Source organism: Musca domestica, unplaced genomic scaffold, assembly GCF_030504385.1.
Source record: "Musca domestica strain aabys unplaced genomic scaffold, Musca_domestica.polishedcontigs.V.1.1 10, whole genome shotgun sequence".
NCBI classification, from domain to species: Eukaryota; Metazoa; Arthropoda; class Insecta; order Diptera; family Muscidae; genus Musca; species Musca domestica.
In genome coordinates, this window is record NW_026712115.1 from 13,155,068 (window position 1) to 13,165,555 (window position 10,488).

A 10,488-nucleotide genomic window follows, 5' to 3' on the forward strand; every position below is an offset into this window, starting at 1 on the left:
TCTGCAACAGAGCAATTAATTTTCTCAAGAGAGGCAAATAAAAAAGATTAAAACCGTTGGCAGAAGAATAGAGGTAGTCGCGTCGACACAACTGCTGGGACAATGTACTGTCAAACCGATTTTGGAATTAAACATTTTGAATGAAAAATTATTGAAATTTGTAAAAATTGTTTAAAAATACATATCACAACAACCTCCGATGTGCGTGGTATAAGAAAACATATACAAACTTACTTATTTTTGACAAAACATTTTAAACATTTTGACATATCAATGTTCCCAAGCGTTGATGCATCTACCTATATTCTTCTACCATGGTAGGTTTCGATGCCCTACCTTGATTTCATTGTACCATGGTTCAACCTGCTCTCCAAACTAGATGAAATGACGGAACCAAATGAACAAGAGGAACTATATAAACAAAAGATATCGATGCGGCTTCGATAGTTCATTTGATTGAATATCTTTTTAAACTTGTTCAATCCGGAACGCAGCCGAATGTTTTTTGTTATTTAAGAACTCAACAAAACCCACCTTGGATCACATAATATATTAAAATGTTAAAAATTTTAACAAGAGTATACGGGAAAGGGTCTGCGATACGACCATATGTAAGGACGTCTGCATATATCTTCCGCCAGTGTTCTAACTGGGAAAGTGGAATAGAAAAAAGTGTGGTCACGAGTAAAGAATTCAAAAATCCGTTCGCACAAAAGACAACAACGGCCACAGAAAACGATCACGTTGAGAGTCCTGCTTTGTTAAGTCTGAACGAAAAGGAGCGCCGTTTAAAGGTACTTCAATTGGAGGTAGACATCGCTAATCAAGAGGGCCGGAGAGTGCCATCGCTAGATTTCTTCAACGATGAACACTGGGAAACAGTGCTAACACTTCCTTCTAAATCTGCCAGAATGAAATATTATGGGTTCCTGTGGCAAGTAGAGATGAAGAAACAGGCCAAACAACGCAAAAAAGAAGAAAGGGCTGTAGCAACACAAGAACGTCTAGACAAACTGCGTGAGGAACGAGAGAACAATGAGCACATAATTTATGGCCTGGGACATGTTTCTATGTTTTTACGAATTTATGACTCTACTATCAACCATTGGATGAATCACAGGTACATAATTTCTTAACCGCTTTAGTTGAATAGTATGTACATAATTTCTCTTCCATGCATAGACTCATTAGGGCAATGCAATTCTCTCCGAAGCTCGTTTTAGATTGCTCGTATGATGAATATATGACCAAGAGGGAGGCGGAAAATGCCGCAAAACAGTTGATGCTGTGCTTCGCTGACAACCGTTCGCATGACGATCCATTTGATCTGCATTATTGCAATGTAAATTTGAACACGCCTTGTATGCAGAAGCTTCAACGATATATTCCTACAATGCTCAATATCGATTTTCCCATGAATGTGCATCAAAAATGTTTTACTGAAATCTTTCCCAAAGAGAATATAGTTTATTTGACGCCACATTGTCGGACGGACTTAGTTGAATATAATCATGATGATGTGTATGTAGTGGGGGCTATGGTGGATACGGTTAGTATATACAAATTTGGATTCCTGTAAAATATTATTTTTATTTAGAGTATTTTCTTTTAACGTAGGTCAACAATGAGCCACTGTCACTGGCGAAAGCCAAGCGGTTAGGTTTACGTATGGCTCGGCTACCTTTAGATAATTATTTGCAGTGGGGCGCTGGTTCCGGCAAATCACTTACTCTTAATCAAATGATCAAAATATTACTGGATTTAAAGCAGACTGGGGACTGGATGACAGCATTGCGTCATGTCCCTCGACGAAAGTTGTTAGACACACAGATGGAATCGGATCGAACGAAAAGGTTTTTAACTAAACGGGCGAATCAATTTACTGTTCATCTTGATAGAGTCATGAAGGAAGACGAATCAGAAGAAAGACCGAATGTGCGTTCACACAAAAAGAACATGGAATTCAATTTGTCAACCTGGGGTTCTAAAAGAAAACAGAATCAACGATCATAGTACAAGTATAAATTGTTATAAAATTATTGTTGCTAAAAAATACAAGATATTGTGTGGATACCAGCTGTTTTTATTAGTTTGCTTTTGTTTACACCACTACCAATATTATTTTTTTATATATCAATATTAAATTCCTTTCTTGAAATTAAATATTCATCTATGAACATTAGCTCCAGATTATTGAGTATTATCTATGAAGCATCAAAGGGTGTCGTGAATAAAAGGTGAAATTAGTACAATTTTTTAAATTTCAACAGAGTACGCGTAGTATTAAGGGTTTCGTAGTTTATAACACATTGCAAATTTACCTTCTTCGCAAAACTGAATATTTTTTCATCAAAACTGTTTACAAAATCCTTCTTTTCAGTAGACATCAGCTTCGTTTCCATAATCAGTGTAGAAGGCCGATGCATGATATTAATGAACGATTCTTTCAGAAACGAAAAATAGTTGTGCGCTACAAATACAACGTCAAAGAAATCGGACCAACGAGAATTGCTATCTTGCATTGCTAAAATATCATCAGTCGACAGGAAATTAATTTGAACTCCGCTTGTTCTTATCCACGGCTTGTCATAATCCGATAGAGATAACATTGTATCGTTACATGCATTAGTAAGAATTTTGCCCATTTGAAGACGAGCACATCCGTATTTACGCGAATGTGAGAGATCGTGTTCGTATGGTGTTTGAAAAGTTAATTCGTGAAATAACTCCAAAATATTACGCTCAGTTATGTCAGTTGAGCGGTAGTCATTTTCTCCCTGTACCCGTTTCAGCATACGTTCATCAGACGTTGTTAGGCCAAAAGTCACGAACGGACCAGTTTGTATGTCACCAACATAACCGCGATGTAAATATTTTTCGCCATTGGGTATCAGCCCAGCTGATAGGGTTTTATTGGGCATATTGTATTCAAATTCTGGAAAGGTAAATGCAATGCCAGTTTCGCGCCAATGTTTATATTCCTAAAAATATATATAGATAAATTTAATTTTTTTTATAAATTGTATTAATAATGTACAGTTATATTTGTCTGGAATTGTAATAATAATAAAAATAATATGCTATTTTGAGACCGTTATGGCAATAATTTTCCAATGTACCTTGATGTTTGCAGTAGCTTTGTAGTAGTAGCTGTTCATGGGTATAAAAACTGTCTAACTACTTTTAATTTAAACAATGGATTTGGAATAAGATTTTTGGCAAATACGTTACAAAATTGTGGGTATGTTAAAAAATAATAAAATTATCTGGTAATCTGTTAAAGAATATAAATGTATGCAGACTTGTACCTCTGGGTCGTTTTCATTTTCCAATGTTATTATGGCTTACAATAATTGTGCTTCATTCGCTTTATCTCCCTTTGTCCCAGTCGAATCATCTATAAAGACTCTTCCCAATTATGATAATTGGAGTACAAAACAAGTAAAAAGAGATTTAAGTTCGGACGGGCCGTTGTATGAGGGCTATCCCAGTTAGTAGGCCTTAATCGAACATTTTTCGCAAGGAGAGAACAGACCCTTTAAGACCCGCAAATGTCAAGTTTCATTTGATGTGATTGAAAACTGTGACAGAAACCTTCGAAATGTCGAATATCGGGAGGTACGGTTATATGGTGGCTATACCAACCGTGGACCAATATAGCCCATTTTAAATACCAATCAGCCTTTGTGTCAAATGTCAAGGCTCTAGATTTAATAATGTGTACTCTATCGTGATTTCAACAGACAGACAGATGGACATCACAAAATCGCCTTATATTTTCATTCTTTTCAGGAATCTTGGGGTCTCCGAGGGATATTTCGTGATGTTGCAAATGGAATATTAGCACAAATTGTATGTTTGGTAAATATTGTTACTGGAAGTTAAATCAGTTTTTTACAATCAAATTTAGAAACAGTCCAAATTAATTAATTTTCGTTTTGTCAGGGTGGGAGAGCTAAAATATATAAATTATAAAACATATTTTGGGACCTAAGGCTTAGAAATAGAATGTAGTAAATAGGATGGCCACGTTTTAAAATTTGTTTAATAAAAATATGACACTTCTTGCTGGTTACTTTTTTTTAAATTTTTTTGCCGATAAATTTTTTGAACAATATTTGTGTGGAAATTTGTTTTCTACATATGTACCTGCGAGCAGACTTGAGATGCACCTCTTTCTTTTAAGACAATATTAAGATCCCAATCGAATTGTCCAATACGATAGTCGTAACGCGATCCCAACAATTTTCGGACTCGATCACACCAATATTGTTTTATATTGAAAATATGTTCAGATTTCGGCAACCAGAAATGCAGTGCAGTTTGCAGACCGTCACGCTCGCGATATTTCAATCCTTCGATGCTCAAGAATGGTGCTAATTTATGAAGGTATTCGTTGTCTGTTATCATTTTTAAAAGCGACTTCGTTTTTGCCACCAGGTATTGATTTGAGAAAGACCGTAACATTGAATTTCCATACACGTCCATAAATAATTGTACTTTACTTCGTAGATTTATTAAGTTGGGATTTTCCAAAGCTATTCCGAGTAATGCCATGTTTCGCGCCGTTATTTCCATACATCCATCCACAATGTAAAAATGTACACGCGGATTGAAGCCTTTCGACCGATGTGAATAGAGTTTCGCCATTGTTTTGATTACATGCCGTGGATCGTTGGAGCCAAAGAGTAGAATATTTATAGGTCCCTCGTTGCTATTTTCTTTACTAAAAATACCCCCTTCGCCTTCGTTAGTAGTTTCTCCATGACCATTTTTAATTTTTATAATGCGAAGATATTCATCAATTAAATCTAATGCTTCGCTTAGACCCCAAAACATTTTAAGAATATGTTTATTTTAATTCTTATTTAGTGCTAATACTTATAAGAGTTTTTCTATTGGATGACGTTGAATATTTTAAAATAATGTTTGTAGCAATGGGTTAGTTGTCATAGTTGCACAGTGTACTTTGGTTTGATGAAACTTGAACCATTTTAGCTGCGTCTTTGTTGGCTTTTGTTACTGCCATGGTTACAGCTAATAGTACAACTTGACAAGCAAATAAACGAAATATATGTTCATTCAAAACATTGTATATTATTTTGATTACGGAGCGACCAAATATGTCGTTTTTCAGGATATTGTCGATTGTGTCGATCCTAATTAAGAATAGGAAAGAGGGAAAAGACAGCGAGTAAAATACAGTTTGTCATTGGAAGACATATACGCAATATGTTGATGGAGTACGTTAATAAAGTCGTTTGTGGCTACATAGGCAGCATGGCTTTACATGGCTTATGTACACACACCTTAAGTCAGGACAGAACTAGATAACAATGTTCTACATCTGAGGAACATTTGCTTACACATATTGAATAACATAGTAGACGCTCATTCGCCACTACATCTTTATACCATAGACCACACTGTGGTCAGGGTATTATATCGTTGTGCTGTTTGAACAATGAGAAGAAAGCGATTTAGACCCATAGTTTCTTTTGATGATCGGCATAGAATCAGATTCTGAGTCGATTTATGCATGTCCGTCCGTCTGTCCATGTATTTTTGTAAGCAAGGTACAGGTCGCATTAATCAAGATGAAATTGTGCATATAACATTTGTTTGGTCCAAGGACGAACCCTATTGAAATTGGAGATAATCGATTGAAATTTAGATATAGCTCCCATATACATCTTCGCCCATTTCGCCTTTTATTTTGCACCAAATGTGTTATATTAGCCAAAATATGATGGAATTTGGCTCATATAACTAAATTAAGTCTAGAAACAAGCGCGTTAAAATTGTTGAAAATCGGTTCAGATATAACTATAGCTCCTATATATATTTTTCATCCGATTTGTTAAATTTCTCCTCAACAGCCGTAAGATGCACTCCTTTACAACGATATTGGGAGAACTATATCGAATATAGGTCAGAAATACCTATACTAAAATTTATAGAAATCGGTTTAGATTATATAATAGCTCCCATATATATCTTAATCCGATTTCAGGTTATTTGTGCACCAAATGGCTAATATCAGTCCAAATGGAGTGAATTTAGGCACATACGAGCGAATCCAGTCTAAAAACGAGTACTTTGGGAAAGTTTGTTCAGATATGGCTATAGCTCCCATATATATGTTTCAACCGATTGGGTTTTTAAATCTCTCACATTCGTAATACGCACTCCACAACAATGATATTTAGTACCAGATATCATATAGAGCTCACAAATAATATCGAGATCGGTTCAGATTTGCATTTCTAATAGCTAATATCAGCCCAAATGGAGGGAATTTTGGGACGTACGTTTCCATTTGGTGGAGCTGGGTTAAGATATATATTTTATAATGCAAGTCACCCTGAAAGTAAATTATATCTGCTCTAAAGCTTTGTTCGTAAAATCTACTTCATATTAACTCCAAACATAAATTCTTTTGTTACGGTAGCTCTACTAAATATGCATGGTGGTGTATGGTATCATATAGTCGGTGTCGCCCGACTTTTGATTTTCCGTACTTATTTTTATCCGCACATTGTCTACAGTACTAAGGACCACTGCTATTTCACTTAGAAATCCGATACCTTATACTGCAATAGAAACAAAAGAAAATAAATAAATTTAAAACTATTAAGTAATTGCTTATGTCAAATGGCCCCAGGGTTTGACAAGCAATCCTTTATAGTGGCCAAAACTTACTGTATGTGCATTCCAATTAAATTTCCACTTTGCTTTCTTTTATGAATTTTTGCCAAATCATATAAGATTTCTCCTTGGTGCTAACTAATGAAGTCCTCAAGTGATTACAATTTAACCTGGACAGACGGACAGGATGACAGGTTGATAAATGTTCCTCATGGTGGGTCATTAGGGCATTAATGTACAAAATAGTACGTTTGGGTTGATTTCTCATATACTCGTTTTCTTACGTTTGTTGTTATTACATCGATAAACGGAAAATTAAAATATTGTCCTTCAGTTTTTATAACTAACTAGCTAGCCCGGTCCGCGTTGCCGGCCCGTACTTTTAATCTTTAAAGCATAATAAATCACAGATCTGACTTATGTAGGCGGCACAATTTTGATTATAAGTAATGACGCCATTATAATTACTCCAATTTTGATTATAAGTAATGACTTGATTATGAGTAATGACTCCATGACTAAATATAAATTAATATTCATGGCAAAAATTATAATTATCGTCGGTTTTAGATCTTTTGAATAGCCTGATCTTATTTTTCAGCAATATCCTTTAATTTGAGTGTTAAATACCTATATGATAAAGAACATCTATAATAGCCCCATGTGAAAATTCAGCTCAATTTTTGATATTGTAAAAATTGAATGCTTTAGCTATAATTTGAAATTTTTATTTCCAACGTTTAAAATCCCGTACTGCGTGGTATTCAGTCTTGTCCACCTCATACTTGAAGGCAGAATGTTGTCAGAATAGCCAAAAAAATTACTCTTTTGCTCGGATTACCGTAAGATGGGCATTAATTGTTTGTCATTTAAATTGTGCAGTGGAGATCCAATAAAGTTACTTTATAATTTCGTAATTTTTTTTCATGTTTCTGCCACAATTTCCGACTGAATGAGTCCCAGACATTTCGGAGTTTATTTCATATAGACGTACATCCCAAATCTACGTTCCCATCCAATATTCTCTGGGGGGTTACAAATTCAATAGAATACCAAATTTTCGTTTCTGACCACACATTGGTTGGGAAAGTGGACTTGGGGGTATACTAATGTGGGAAATATACTTAAATAAATTCCTATGAGGATAATTATCTGTAAGATGATTTTCTACCCCAGGTAGCCTCAAGATTAAGATGCGCACTTTTCCGAAAAATAAAAATTTATAAGAAGAGGTTTTCTTCCCCTTTAGAAACAAAGACGTCAAATAAGGGCCAAAAAATGAAAAAAGTGGACAAGACCCCGAAAATACCTTAAATCATATGATGGTGATACCAAAACGTGATAATTTTTTGCAAAGATGGTTTCTTCTTAAATTGTTCCGTTATCAGGGGTTATGATCCATATCATGACCTGCCAAAGCGATTAAAGGTATCTTGAATGTTTAGGTAGAATTTCTATTTTGCATTCTTTATAGTCGGTATTTGACTGATTGCAGTCCCAATTTATTTTGCATTTTGTGTTCTCATTTGACAATTTATTGTCATATGAAAGAAGAAGTTCCACTTTTTAAAATTAACCCCATAACGCTTCTTTGGTCAGTTTTGTTTGTTTAAATGTGTTCGCATCTTCCAGCTGAAGCACGATGTAGGTCCTGGAGTAGAAAGCATTTAACATCGTATTGCGCCCTCATTTCATTTTTAATATTATTCATTCAGAATTCAAACCAATAAAAAATGTACACTTCAATATAGAAACAAGTAAAAAAGCTGTAAGTTCGGCAATTTTGGCAATTTCCAAAAAAAAAAAAAAAAAACAATAATAATATCCGTTAAGAATTCTGTTAAAACCTTAAAAATATCGAATGCTTATACGACGACGTGGACCTGCATAGGCAACTTTTTTCATAAGTTATTACAATATTTACATGCGAAACTTGAAGAAAAATCTGTTAATAATGTAGCTAAAATCATCAAAATTCGGAATATGGGGGGTACCGTTATATGGGGGCTATACGTAGACGTGGACCTGCACAGACAATTTTCTAGCATGGGCTGAAATATCCATTACGAACTTCACATGCGAAATTTGAAACAATCCCGGTAAATAGTGTCGCTAAAATCATCAAAATGCCGAATTTTGGGGGGTACGGTATATGGGGGCTATATGAAGACGTGGACCTACATGGCCCATTTTCTGTTTTATGCTGCAGTATCTATTACGAACTTCAAATACCAAATTTGGAACAATTCCGCTAAATAATGTCGCTAAAATCATCAAAATACCGAATATCGGGGGGTACCGTTATATGGGGGCTACACGAAGACGTAGACCTGCACAGATAATTTTCTGTCTTACGCTGTAGTATCCCTTAGGAACTTCAAATGCCAAATTTGAAACAATTCCGGTGAATAATGTCGCTAAAATCATCAAAATACCGAATATCGGGAGGTACCATTATATGGGGGCTATATGATAACTTGGACCTACATGGCCCATTTACGAACTTAACCTGCCTACTGGCAAAATATACTTGTGTGCAAAATTTTAGCCTTCTATCTCAATTTGTTCGAAAGATAGCGTGATTACAACAGACAGACAGACGGACAGACAGACAGACACACAGACAGACAGACGGACATGGCTAAATCGTCTTAGAATTTTACGCTGAGCAAGAATATATATACTTTGTTGGGTCTGACATGAGTATTTCGAGGAGTTACAAACGGAATGACAAAATTAATATACCCTCCATAGTATGGTGGAGGGTATAAAAATAATCTTCAACTGGTTCGCTGAATTTTTTGCGGCAAATTTTTAAAGGTCCTTACGAAGTTTGTCGGTAGAATGTACTATTATTTTGAAATTCGATTCCATTGAAAAATTGTCGATTTTTCCCGATTTTAGAATTTTCATATAAAGCGACAACGGATAAAATTGTTATTTATAGATTTTATGTATTTATTGGGTATTACGAATAAATACATAAAATCTATAAATAACAGTTTTATCCGTTGTGGCTTTATACTACCCAAAAAAACCTACACATCATTTTAGAATTAAAAAAAGAACACTACAAATGTACATTTGAAAATAGTAAGTCAAAATGGAATATGCAATATAAAACATTACTATTGTAAATTTTAAAAGTCAAAATGAAAATGTTCAAATTTCACATTTTAATGCGATTTTTTTGGATTTTATTCTTTGCTGCCAAGAAGCAATTCCGAATTTGCCTAAAATCAGACCGGCGGTCTTTATGTTATAAGAGTAGTAACTAACACAACTTTCTTTTACATATAGAAAGATAGATTTAAAAGAAGACGCGTTCCTCAGCCCCTAAATAAGTACTTAGGGTTGGATGGAAAGCCAACAGCATCTCGTGTAATAATTCTCAAACCGATATCTTCACTATTTTGGCAAATATAAAGATTTCAGATAAATCGTAATAGTGGGCGTAAAAGGAGGCGTGGTCAATATTTTTTTCTTCAAAAACCTAACTCGGGGTATGACGAACGTTTGTACAAAAAATTATGCAAATCGGCCCAGCCGTTTCCAACTGATTTTTATATATATAGAAGAAGAAGATAGAAGAAGAAGATTTGCAGTTTTTGCTATATTTGATAAATTTATGTTCTCTGATCATTAAAAAATCATCAAAATACTCTGTTCTAGAACTGCAAGAATGTTAATATTTAAGTACAATAACTAATTTTTCGTTTATGATATCTAAAAAATTCCATAATTAATAGAACACATAGCGCCGTATGGTAAAAAATAATTTTTTTTGTGTTATTTTTTTTTTCAAAAGAACATTTACTTATAACGATGGGAATAAGAAGG

At 34.6% G+C, this 10,488-nt stretch overlaps 2 protein-coding genes across 2 annotated transcripts; one reads left to right on the top strand and one right to left on the bottom strand.

The window, feature by feature from the left end:
* Nucleotides 1-457: 457 nt before the first annotated feature.
* LOC101892194 (mitochondrial ribonuclease P protein 1 homolog) lies at nucleotides 458-2,071 on the top strand. Its single transcript, XM_005191614.4, has 3 exons — nucleotides 458-1,120; nucleotides 1,183-1,549; nucleotides 1,618-2,071. Exons 1-3 carry the CDS (start codon nucleotides 558-560, stop codon nucleotides 2,011-2,013), a joined length of 1,326 nt encoding a protein of 441 aa, XP_005191671.1. The 5' UTR covers nucleotides 458-557; the 3' UTR covers nucleotides 2,014-2,071.
* LOC101892879 (dynein axonemal assembly factor 3 homolog) lies at nucleotides 2,063-4,959 on the bottom strand. Its single transcript, XM_005191618.4, has 2 exons — nucleotides 4,150-4,959; nucleotides 2,063-2,981 (listed from the first exon to the last, which is right to left on the bottom strand). Exons 1-2 carry the CDS (start codon nucleotides 4,837-4,839, stop codon nucleotides 2,244-2,246), a joined length of 1,428 nt encoding a protein of 475 aa, XP_005191675.1. The 5' UTR covers nucleotides 4,840-4,959; the 3' UTR covers nucleotides 2,063-2,243.
* Between the last annotated feature and the right edge of the window lie 5,529 nt (nucleotides 4,960-10,488).

What these genes read in the sequence shown, in the direction of transcription:
- LOC101892194 (XM_005191614.4), top strand. Translation starts at nt 558, where the DNA reads ATGTTAAAAATTTTAACAAGAGTATACGGGAAAGGGTCTGCGATACGA. An exon ending in AACCATTGGATGAATCACAG is followed by an intron (nt 1,121 to 1,182) that starts GTACATAATTTC and finishes TTCCATGCATAG; the next exon opens with ACTCATTAGGGCAATGCAAT. An exon ending in TGGGGGCTATGGTGGATACG is followed by an intron (nt 1,550 to 1,617) that starts GTTAGTATATAC and finishes CTTTTAACGTAG; the next exon opens with GTCAACAATGAGCCACTGTC.
- LOC101892879 (XM_005191618.4), bottom strand. Translation starts at nt 4,839, where the DNA reads ATGTTTTGGGGTCTAAGCGAAGCATTAGATTTAATTGATGAATATCTT. An exon ending in CATCTCAAGTCTGCTCGCAG is followed by an intron (nt 2,982 to 4,149) that starts GTACATATGTAG and finishes ATATATTTTTAG; the next exon opens with GAATATAAACATTGGCGCGA.